We start from the raw sequence: 12,826 nt of genomic DNA on the forward strand, positions 1-12,826 counted from the left end.
AAAAGACTTTTTTATTGTTCACTATGACCTGCCATAAATTGCAGTTAGTCCAAAACGTTGACACATGCTGTATTGATGATCAATTGAATCAATAGGTTTAACTGATGTGCTATTACTTTTATGCAATGTGCTAACATTTAAGCAGGAGTTAAGTAAAAAGACATGAAGTAAAATCATTAGATCTTGTGCAACAAGGTTTTCTTTTCATCTATCAGTTTGTATAGTAAAGATAGCCCTGAATAGGCAAGTTAGAAAAACTGAGCACAGCTTAGCAAAGCCAGTGGTCATCCCACCCACCACCCCAAATATGTTCTTTGACACATTCACCAAGAGAATACAATTTACAGAGATACCGTCATCAGTAGGGATGAGCGAACACCTGAAAGTTCGGGTTCGTTGGGTTTGCCCGAACTTCGGCTCAAAGTTCGGGTCCGGGTACCCAAAAACGTAAAGTTCAGTACGGACCCCAACTTTACAGTTCGGGTTTGCTCAACACTAGTCACCAAGAAATACTTTTAGATTGCTCATATTTTTTTTTAATTAATACATATGCAGCAATGTTGTATGCCTTTTGTCAATGATAGCTCTTTGTCCACCCTCTGACATTTTTGGGAATGTGAAAGTTTTTTTTGTAGTAGACCCTTTACTAGCCTTGACATCACTTAATTGTCTAATTACTGCCCATGAAGCTTCCAATTCCAGAAGCTGTGTGTGGGAAGTGCTGGCACTTCAACAGCAGTAAGTTTAGATACTTGACACAGGCTGAACCTAACTCAGTTTTTCCCTAGATTAGGTTGGGTTCAGGTATTTTACCATAGCATGTATAATTCCTCACTGCATAATGCCAAACCCCATGCACCTGGCAGCAGTAAAAGGCTGTATTGCTAGCTTTTTTCAGGCATTCCCAAGTGGCTGCAAAAGACTAGCAGATTGGTACCTACAAAAATTGCACAGATTTAAGTATATGGAGATCACAGGAGTATTAAACTAGGAGCATACAAAATAGCATGCAGCAATTCTGCCACCGCATACAACCTGTCAAATAAAGAATATTAAATAGACATATTTAGTTCAGAGTAAACCATTGTTTTGAGCAGTAAAACCACTTAAGAATGCTTCCTGCTGCTGCTACCAATGAATTACTATCGCTGCAAACTAACTATCTTTTCTTTTAACCATTTATGGAAATATGTGGATCCCTCCTACTTCTCTTTCTTATCAACATGGACATCAAATATTAATGAGAAACCTACTTCACTGGGTAACAAGTATCATCGGTCTCACCAGATCCCCTGAGGAAGCCGCTAGTCGATACGTGTCAAAAAAAGAGACATAATATTTGTCTTTAATTAGCGTTACCTAGTCAAGGATCTTCATTGTATAGTTATTGGTCCATATGTCCCTTGATATTGGAATGGGCATGACCATAAACTACAAATATTGCACTGTGTTCTTTGCCATTTTGAAATTCACATTAATACAGTTGTATTTTTGCAACTTTCCTTTCTTTATTTTACACTCAAGAATGCTTGCATAAATCGCTAGTCTGAACCCAAACAGAGTGTACTAAATAACTTACAGATAATCGCCAAACACTATTGTGTACCAAGACAGGTGATGGAGGGAAACAAGGTGTGCTGGACCTCTTCCATAAGACCACTAACTCTACCAGTGAGACACAGTCACAAAGTAAGAAAATAGACCAAGAGTCTTTGTCTGCAGCATACTAATAGAGGATACACTGTCCCATTTATACTTCGGAAAATGACCTGTAGGACATTGAACACCTTTATTTGAGCTTTATTATTCTGTTGTTATATGCGGTTGTTTGTGGCATATTAAAAACTAAAAATGGAACACATGGAAATGGTACAGTTAAAAGCTGACTTTCAAAAAAAATATTTCCAATCAAGTTCCACATAAAAAGTAATATATTCTATTGGACTGCATCTATATTTGCATTTAAATGAAATTAACTATTCAACAGCAAACTAAACTTCCATCAAGCATGTTTCATTCATTTCCATTATAAATACATTCAAATGATGTTTACTAGTCCAACAGAGTGTGTAATAAATCCTAAATACCATTTTAATACTTAATAGTCTGTTGTTCTCCTGAGCCTCATTCTTAATAACATTCCCATGGAACTAAACCATATTACTTATGTTCTTTATTCTCTAAATTTTACACTCCGTCTGCTGAAATAGGCATGCCATATAGTTTAAGGCAAAGGCAGACATTGCTAAGGTTACATAAGTAAATAACAGGATAGAATATAGTTGCCGAGGTGAAATGAAATCTGTCCACACAAGAATATTTTTATCATTAGACATGTTGTCTCAGACTATGCTCAGTGTTTGGCAGCATTATATGAGGTTTTCACTTTGCCACCAGAGGAAGGAAAAAAGAGGACTCTATATAGAACAGTATGTGCATTGAACTGTAACTTGTATACTTGTGGGCATTGCCAACAAAATAGGTAGGTGTTGTGTTAACGTGTGTAGTGTGCCATTATCCTCTTATTGCTGTGCCATGGTTTAGACAAAATAGGATTTGGGGGTACCCTGTTCATACTGTGGAACCTAAATAAACCCCATTTTTGGTGTCAGTGCCATCAATGATACTTCTCAGCAGGTGACAATTCCAGCAATAATAACCCTAGCAAATATCAAGGCCAGCAATAATTAGTGTTGGTCAAATATCTCACTATTCAATTCGACAGCAATTTGATCGAATAAGGAGATATTGTTCGGGTGATCGAATGCCGAATTTCAACACTATTAAAGTCAATGGGGGGATAATTCAGCTTATTTTTAAGGACTGTGAAGAACTGCAAGAGCAATCAAGGGAGCAGAGCTGACAGCTCAGCTCCCCTGATTGCTCTTGCAGCTCATGACTAGTTGTATGTGTTCTTGGATAGAGTTTCTCTATCCAAGAACACAGGGAGTCCTCCGTTCCTGGATAGAGAAACTCTATCCAGGAATAGGGATAGTGCTCTCTGATTGGCTGAGGAAAGCTTTCCTCAGCCAATCAGAGAGCACTAGAGGTTTTGAATGGGGAGACTTGTGACTATTTAACCTCTAGTGCTGGGGATGGTACACTGTTCTTGATGAATGCGTCCAGGGCCCCATTCATTGAGAAGATCCCCGACACTAGTGAAAATGCTGATGACGCTTGACCTGTCATCAGGGTTTACCTGTCCTCAGCCAATCACAGAGCACTAGAGGTGATGAATGGGGGGACTTGTCCTCATTTAACCTCTAGTGCCCGGGGATCCCACAATGACAGGATGATTCCCATAGCTGCACAGCCGTGGGAATCATCCTGTCATTGTGGGATAACCTGTAAAAAGCATTTAACATTTTTTTTTGTAAAAAAAAATGTAAAAAACCTTTAACATTCATTTTTATTTTTTTAACACATTTTTTTACACACCAATTTGCGCTGGCCAATCCTGTGTTTTTTGGGTTGGGTCTATCCAAATTCGAACAGCCATATTCAGGACAAATATAAGGACAACCCGAATTCGAACACCAACACTAACAATAGCCTTGAGTACGTGTCAGAATCAGTGTGAATGATCAACCACCAGCATGGTTTGTATAATCCTATTATTAGTGTTAAGTAATTCACTTACCTAAGAACCCTTCCAGTGAAACTGCTTACCCCCAGAGCTGCAACTAAATTTGTTGGGTAGATCACTCTACTAATCACAGCATGCCAGCACTATTTACGGCAGTGTGCTGGAAAGTATATTGTTTCTGGCACAGAATTACCTGAAAGCAAAATAGGACCAGGAGTGGGTCAAGCAAATGTCCTGTGGCCCCTTATGGCATTAAAGCTAAAATTTGGGGGAAATCCCAAAGAGGTTTTGTTTTTTTCTGTTCCCCAGTGGGCCAGTAAGATCTTGTGGATAGTGGAGGTAGAGTGTAAAGAAAAAGAACTGCTGTAGTTATGAAGACAAAAGGCTTCTAATCTGGCTTTGCTTAAGGATTGAGATGGAATTCAAATATGGCTTTATAAAAGGAGTTTAGCATAAATATTAAGTTGAAGTTATTATCCAGAATTAAAATAGCATTAGTCACAGCTCGTCAGCTCCTACAAGAACTCTTTCCTCTACTGGCCTCATCCTAAAAGTGCCATAGCAAGAAAAGGATCTAGGGCATGCAGCTGATCATTCTACAGAAAGTGTTCACATAAACAAATAATATACACCCCTTTCTTTTTATTATGTTTGTCAAGGATGTGCCTTGGAGACTAATTTTCACTATTAAGTGGTCATGTCATTAGGTGATCATGTCAATGTTTTATTTTTATCATAAAAGCAATTAATGTTCTTTTTGCTGTTTTATACTTTTCTTATGCATTTTTTTATTTACTTATTTCTTCAGATAGTTTTTTTAAAAAAAGTCCAAACTCATAAGGTCAATATTTGCATCCTCATTCATCTAGCCATTGTGCCTGAATTTTGGAACCTCCAGTTGGTATCTTATGAGAAAATACTAATAAATCATAGTTATATTGCAGATCCAGCAGTTTCATTGGGCAGTGCTAGCTCTTCATTAGGTTACATATTGGTAAATATTGTTTTTAAGGAATTATGTATCAGTATGACTACAGAAAATATTGAGGTGTAACATTTCTCTCTGTGATGATTCAGTAATTATTTTCACACACATATATCAATGAAATGACAGCTAACACAAATATTACGGGTTATTACCTTCAAATACATCCAGGCCAAAATGACTTTAAATGTTAGGTGAACACATTCCTAAAAAGGAACTAAAAGAATCATCACCAGTAATAAAATGCGGATTGTCTCTTCCGAAGTTTCCTTATTATTTTAAAATAAGCTTAATTGAAAAATGATTTTTACAATACTGATACTTAATACAATCTATTTACTGTGATTATTTTATTTCTCTAATAAATTTTAAGAGAAAAGGATATATGTGCATAGGTCAAAGTAATAAGATTCTTTGGAAAAACACATAAAATGTCCAATAAATATAATACAAACATGTCCATCTTGTTACCAATAACAGCTGAAGTACACATGACAAGTTTATTCCTAACACACAAGTAACATTTACTAGCACTTACAAATGAGCTCTATAATATTACAATCACTAAGGTAATACAGAAAATGCTCTCTAGTGTTAAATTGCTCACACTATTTTTGACAGATGAAAAATGGGCATTGTGTATGCAGATAATGTACAAAGACTTTCATGTGGAGCAGTTCATCATTTCAAAGTGTCTGAACAGTCTCTAATGTAATATGAAACGCGTGCCAGTGTTTTCACCTAGAGATACACTGCAAATTTTGCTTTTTCCTTAGAAAGTGGAAGCTAAAGGACTGGTTGGATAAACTGATGTTTTCCCACATGTGAGAGGCGTATTGTCATATTTAATTTCTGTATACACTGTGCAGAATTATTACCCAACATCCAATTCGTAATGAATATATTAATAAAACAAGTCAAGGCTAAGTTGCGAGGTGTATGCTATCCAACCTGGAATGCTATTTTGTCCTCTTCTGGTCTTTGTGATCCCACCTTCCAACCACATCGAGATACAAGCCACCAGTGACGTTTCTGGTGGCTCGTATATTTATATTCCGGCGCATTCTATGACGGTACTGTGCTGCCTGGTTTGCCAATATTTTGGCGGTAATGCTGCCTTTTTTTAGGTAGTTTCTTTCAATCCATCTATACCTCCTTGTCAAACCTGTCATCAACCAACAACTACAGATTTTTGATGATTTCCCTCAATCCCCATTTGTGCAATAAAAATGCCGGGAGGACTTTTTTAGCATGATTATTTTATCTTGTTTTGTGTCATGCCTTAAATTGAACGATCCTTGCCTACTTGTTATTTTTTATATTTATTTGTCTGGTCTAACCTGGTCAAAATAAAGAGCTAAATGTTTTTAAGCTAATGTTCCGGTGTGGTGATACTACCTAGTATCGGAATATTCGAAAGCTCCTCTTTATTGCCCAATTAAAAGATAAAATTTATGGTGCTGCTTTGCTGAAAGATCAGGACAACAATCAGTTTTTACTGAACAATCTACATAAATGATCCTAAATGTGTTATGGTATTAAATTAGATTGATCTGTTCCCAATAAACTTTCAAAATATACATGGTGGAGTTATTTAGGCTCTAAAAATAAGTATACTGGATATGCCAATACATTAGGAGGTTATCGAAAAGGTAAACTGTACCCCGACTATTGTGGAATTTGTAAGTATGCTAAACATAGAGATCAATTGTTTTTAGTAGTATTTTATACTCAAACTGATTTTAGCTGTTTATGTATATTTTTATTTTTATTGGATATTTTTAGCATATTCCTAAGAACTGTGCATCATAACCAGTTGCATTTTTTCAAATACTTGTTTCCTAGTATACACCAATAACCAGTTTCCTTAGAATAGAAACAATGGGCCATGCTTATGTGGGTTGAAATGAACATGTGTAGTCCTTCAATGGAAATCTGTGTCAGAGGGTGATAAACATTCTGTCCCAATCCTTGCTTATTTGCATATCTGTTTATAAAGAGGAATAGCAATGGGTTTCCAATGGAGATCCTTGTAGAACATTTTATTAAAAAAAAAAAAATATGTTTGACTTTGGGAGAATTTTAACTTTTACAGTTAACATACATTTGCAAACTTTTTGCATAAAGTTTATATACTCATTGAAAGGAAGGTCCACATTAGGTTTTTGGGGATTTTTTTCACATCCCAGCTGCCAGCTCAAAAGCCATTCATTTATTCATTCATTCTTGGTCAAACATTATCTTAGCCAGGAGAAAGTTTATATATATATATTCTAAATATTGAAATTCAATATTTTCCCAGCAGCATAACAACTTTTCTATTAATCACTTTAAGTATCCAAGGGGGTATCCATCTGTAGAGCCAAAGCATTTACATACCCCTATGTGATTTCATACTCCAATGCATTTCATCTCAACCTGAGATTTCCATGGGGCAAGGCTGAAAATTGTTCAAATTCCAAAGCAAATAAACACATACACAACAGTATCAAAAATAAACATTTTATGGAGACATAGATAATAAAATAAAGTATGGCCTAAATATATTCTATAACATGAAAAGTAGGCACAATCCAGACCAATCCAACGACTATTATGGTTCTTATTTTATTTCTTTAGCATTGGAACAGGCTAAAAATAGGTTATAACAAAAAAATATATATGTCTATTGAACTTCAGCTACTATTGGAAGGAACTCTTTTTTTAATGATAAATGTTTCCTGGCTGCCCAGGACAACGTGGCACCTACAGGGCACCTACATACTAAAATCTGTATTGAAAAAATATTTCAGTGATGAGAAATATTGGAAAATATTCTTGAGCTGTAATCCCTGATCTTTATCATAAATTGCTACAGGAAATATAGATTTGTTACATGTTTTTGTTATAGAAGTAACAAGCTAATATGCCAAAATGTGGAAGCTAATATGAGGAAAAATTGATTTGTAATGTGGCTGTAATAGCAATGATCTCTGACAGTCTCATGTAACATATCTGAAGTCTATGACTTCCTGAATCGTGTCCCCAGTCACAACAATGTTTATAGTGTCTGACCATCTCCTGAACAATGTCTGCAATCTCTAATCATCTCCTATACTATGTCTGCAGTCTCTGATCATCTCTCCTAGAATGTATGCAGTCCCTGACCATCTCCTGTACAATATCTGCAGTCTCTGACCATCTTATGTAATATGTCAGCAGTCTATGACCATCCCCTGTACAACAGTCTCTGACTATCTCCTGTACTATGTCTGCAGTATCTGGTCATCTCTTCTAAAATGTATGCAGTCCCTGACCATCTTCTGTACAATGTCTGCAGTATCTGACCGTCTCCTGTCCCATGTCTGCAGTCTCCGACCATCTTCTGTACTATGTCTGCAGTCTCTAACCATCTCCTCTACAATGTCTGCAGTCTCGGATGGTCTCCTTTACCATGTCTGCAGTCTCTGACCGTCTCCTGTACTATGTCAGCAGTCTCTGACCCTGACCATCTCCTGTAATATGTCAGCAGTCTCTGACCATCTCGTGTAATATGTCAGCAGTCTCTGACCATCTCCTGTAATATGTCAGCAGTCTCTCACAGCTTTGTGCAGTCTGCATTCATGAATGTTGTGTGAGGCCCTTGGTGATGTCAGGAGGTCGAGGCTCTGTTCAGTTATGGATAAAATAAACATGCGATAAATATCAATCGAGTTGTATCATGTGTATGAGAGATCAAATATACATCTGACTAGAATCAGATCAGAATTCCAATCACTATCCAATAAAAAATATCAGTACTATCAATCGAATCAATCGGTCCAATAAAAAATTGACATTTGATCTGCTCATGTGTACTTTTCCTAACTGCAGTACGGAGGGACGGACCTATGTCTTGTCTATGCATCACTTACAATCATGAGATCTGGAATTCGATTCCTAACCAGGTAAATGTTGATAGGTAATGAATTTAAAATACTTGATTTGTTTACATCCAGAGATAACTTCTCAATGTCAAATATAGCAGGATACCTTGTGTTTGTTATTAGACTGCTTTTGTTATCTATTAGAGTTTCTGATGCATTTGTGGTTTTGTTTTACTATGAAATGATTTGGACATAGTTACAAGCTAATTATTTTAGGCTAATATTTTAGCAAATAAGAGAAACCATTAAGTAGACAAATATCACAAGAACACCCAATGAGTGCAAGTTTTATCCAGCCTAATGATTAACAATATGTAATATATATGTGCAATGCAGAAAGGAAGGTTCTGATAATCACCCTACCTTTAAAAGCAGTTTAGCAATGACAGTTATTATATATCTGCCCTGACGCGTTCTCTTACATTTCTGCATAACTTTAAGTGATATATAGAATTAATTAAACCGTTACTTTCACATAAACCTGAGCTGTCCCATACAGAACACTTGAATCCAGAGTGCAGCTCCAAATGCTGCATTGCTAATTAAAATATGTGAGCAATGGTATATTCTCATGCGGTAGTTAAGCAGAGCTCAGCACTTTATGCAGTGATTAATTGACCATGACGTTCAAACTGTGCATGGGGAGGGTAAGGAAGACAGAAGACTACATCCAAGGCTATGCCTAAAAAAAGCGTTCGGACGTCCCTTACCTTTTCTGACATGATCATGGATGAGCCACCATGAATTCCTAGAATTGGGATGAAGGTCTGAGATGAAACAAAATCCAAAATCTGAGCAACAGCCTCTTGGTCAGTGTCATCTCCAAATACCACCCCATGGATCTTGGTGCCTGACATCAGGTCACACATGTGGGTGATAATACTTTTGGGGTCAGTCTGATTTACAATCAGGGTCACCACATTGACATCAAAGTTCAAGGACATATCCTTTGTCCAGACAGCGCGGGCATCCCTCTCTGTGATATAACGATTTTTCCCCAAAATCACAGCAATATTTAGGACCGGAAAAGTTTTCTCTGCTGCTCCATGGCCAAAATCCACCATCTGTAGAAGAATGTGGAGCAGCAACATAGCACAACCAAATGTATCCATCTTGTCCAGCTTTTACACCCTGCAGGAATTGATCAGAAAAGTTTCAGGTCAGTTCCCTTAACCAAAAGCCGATCACTTCATTTGGTGCAATGTATAGGAGCAATGTTTTAATAGCATTGTGTTCATTTTTCCCCCAAAACCAAAACTCCCCATTGAAGATGCATTGAGTAGTTAGGATGAAAGAAGCTGCTACCAAATCATTGTTCCCATTTCAGGCTCATGATATTGTGAGAATACTTCTCTGCATAATTACTACACCCCTGCAGATTTGACAGGGAAAGTCTAACATCAGCAAATATTTTGACAGACATCTTAAAAATAGCCATAAGCCTGATAATAATGGGATGTATTGTGCTTTGTGTGTTTACTGTGCAGAGATTAGAGCTGTCTGTGTGCATCAGCTATTTAAGCGTTAGGTCGGTGCTGGCATTCCTGCACGCTACAAATCGCATTGACTTCTACTATGTCGCCATGGCATCAGTTGATGTGTCTGAGACACTGCAGATTACGTCTTTAGGGGATACCCAAACAGTAACGTCTCTCGGATTTCATTTACATGCCATGTCATTTTTATAGATCCGTTTTCTTTTTATTTCTAGCTTGATCAGCACTTGCTGCATAGCCGTGTGTGTGTTACTGCAGTCAGTGTGTTCGCCATCATCCCCTACAGACATGCAGCTTGCGCACACAAATACAGGACACGATTTAACCAAATCCATGCTTTAGATTGCAGGGGGGGGCTATGATATTACATAAACACGTTGCGTCCTGTTCAGCATCAGATCGCTCAACATAACGATCAGGCGGAATACATATTATTAAAATAATCTTTTTATGGAATGTATGGTCGGATGGAGTTTAGTGTGGATTGCAGGGAAGCTCCTGTTATTACGTATATTATGGTGAACTTAACTCGCCATTCATACAGTAAAAGGAAAAGTACATGAGCGCCCCCTTCTGGTGTCAGTTTACTACAGTAACATTTAACATACCAGAGCCTTCAGTATAGCTGGTTACTATTGGCATGCTGCAAAGTTTGGCATCGTGTAGCTTTCAGCACCGCTTCTTAGGATGCTTCTCCACTCTCTCCTCCAAGAACATTTTCCCTGCTGCAGTTTGATTTCCACATAGCTGCCAACAAAACCATCCACCCCAGTTGGTGCATATGTAACAACTGCCTGGGGAAATGTCAACAACAGAAAACAATAAGAAAGACATCAAACATCTAGTAGCACAAAAATATTTTTAGAACTTTCATCTATTGCCCCAGAAAAATGAAATTAGACAAAATAAAGAGCTATTACAAAGTCATTAAAGTTCTGTTCGAAAATTTGACATCAGAGGCTTGCAACTTGAAGCATTTCAAGTTTTAGTGATTTGTGGAACTCATTTCTCAGTATCTCTATCAGCTGAGGATGTTTCATGCCTATGTGGTCTGCATGATTCTTTTTCTAACAGCTTGTTTTTAATGTTTAACTTTTAAACATTACCAGTGCATATATCTATATAAATGAGAATATGTTGTCTATATGTATGTATTTTTTGCCTTGTTCCAAATATATTGTTGTTTTTGGGATGTGGCATATATCTATCATCCAGTTACCTGTGGGATACTGTGTTGTTAGTTTTCTATGTTCATCAACTGCCAACCATTTCTAAATATTAAGGTTTAATAAATTAATGCATGGCTGAATATTATAATCTATAACTGTGTAAGGAAATCTAAAAATAATCCTTTGCAGTGGTTCCCAAGTTAGATCATAATACAGTCATAGTCTACAGGTCTGTCACTTTATAAGACTGGCACATCTTTAGCTAAATATCCTCCTGTCTGGGTCTAAAGCAAATAAAGGGCTGATAATGTCAAAGTTTTAAGAAATGTAAGAAAATACATTGTAGCACTGCAATTTTCTATTGGCATGGACAATTGGTAAACATTTCTTTTCAGTTTTACAATAAACAAATGTCACCTAGTGTTATCACATTTTGCATGCTTATAAACATGGCATTTAAAGCAGGAAAAGAACACAATACTTACAGCATTCTTCTTTCAAATAATGAAGCCTGGGGGCTGTATCCCACAAAGTCATTTCAGTAAAATTTTCAATGCAGCAGTAGTATTTGTGTGTATGTGAAATTGAGCTGGATACCTGTGCACATCACAGAAAATGCAGCATCAATCAGCCTTGCAAATCCACATGATAAAGTTTATGGCAAACTGGAAATCCATTGGCATCCATTGAAATCAGCATCCTGTTCCCTTTGTAGATTCTATTTTTTTCTGCAGCAGAGAACCAGTCTCTGTATTCCTCATAGCTTTTAGGGAACTGAAGGTTGCAGTCAGCTACACATCCTTAAGGTAAGAGAGAGAATTACAGTCAGCTCAGAGCATTGCACAGAGCACAGATAGTAAATGCAAGGCTCCAGAGCTGCAGTCAAGTTCACAGACACAGCTATAGTACAAAACAGGCTGACAATCCTTTCTGTATTCTGCAGAAGTTCTCCCAGCCTGCTATGCAAACTGAGAAACAGCAGGTGTGTTTGGCAGGAGAAACAAATTGGTATTTTTGTATTGGATTTGTAGCTGACAAAACAATCTTCACATGAGAAGATTCCCTGCTGCTTTTACTATCATTATGCTATTAGTTACATTATATTTTAGCCTGATAATATGTTTTACCTCTTAGATCATACTGCTGGTTGTGTGACTAATCAGGGCTTTGTGTGCAATAGAAAAATAATCATTTTCAAGGTTCTGATCCTAGATGGGCAAATATTGGAGCAGACTCTTCCTAGACATCCTAAAATATTTGGACTGATGTGATCTCTCTGGCTGTAATGTCTCTAGGGTTGGATTTCTATGCACTTTATGTAACAGTCATAGCATTAGACCAGATACATGAAACTCCAGAGCTCCAAACTGCAAGACAAACTGCAGTGCACCTTTACATCCCTGGACCATCAGACACAATATCATAAGAAGAAAACCACTTATGGCTCATTTAGTGATCTGATTATATTAGGAATGTGCTAACCTGTTAGGCTTATGTCTTTGAAATGTGTCAACAAATTCACAATATATCATGGATGCTTATATTCTTTTAATGAAGGATATGGCAATACTGGAAAAGAGTCACCAAGGTGCTTAGATTATTTAGGATCATTTAACAAAAGAAAAGAGCACATGCATTCCAGTTTAAAATTTATTGCTACTGTACAGAAGAAATTGCATTTTAGC

General features: G+C 37.0%; 1 protein-coding gene across 1 annotated transcript in view; it reads right to left on the reverse strand.

The window, feature by feature from the left end:
• GRIN2A (glutamate ionotropic receptor NMDA type subunit 2A) overlaps window positions 1-12,015 on the reverse strand; it is a 374,628-nt gene extending 362,613 nt beyond the window's left edge. Inside the window, exons 1-3 of the mRNA XM_072418914.1 lie at window positions 11,627-12,015; window positions 10,581-10,766; window positions 9,187-9,607 (exon numbers count right to left, since the gene is read on the reverse strand). Coding sequence (XP_072275015.1) covers window positions 9,187-9,588 — 402 coding nt within the window. The 5' untranslated portion in view covers window positions 9,589-9,607; window positions 10,581-10,766; window positions 11,627-12,015. The remainder of the gene's footprint in view (window positions 1-9,186; window positions 9,608-10,580; window positions 10,767-11,626) is intronic.
• Window positions 12,016-12,826: the final 811 nt, after the last annotated feature.

Source organism: Pyxicephalus adspersus, chromosome 7 (assembly GCF_032062135.1).
Source record: "Pyxicephalus adspersus chromosome 7, UCB_Pads_2.0, whole genome shotgun sequence".
Lineage (NCBI taxonomy): Eukaryota > Metazoa > Chordata > Amphibia > Anura > Pyxicephalidae > Pyxicephalus > Pyxicephalus adspersus.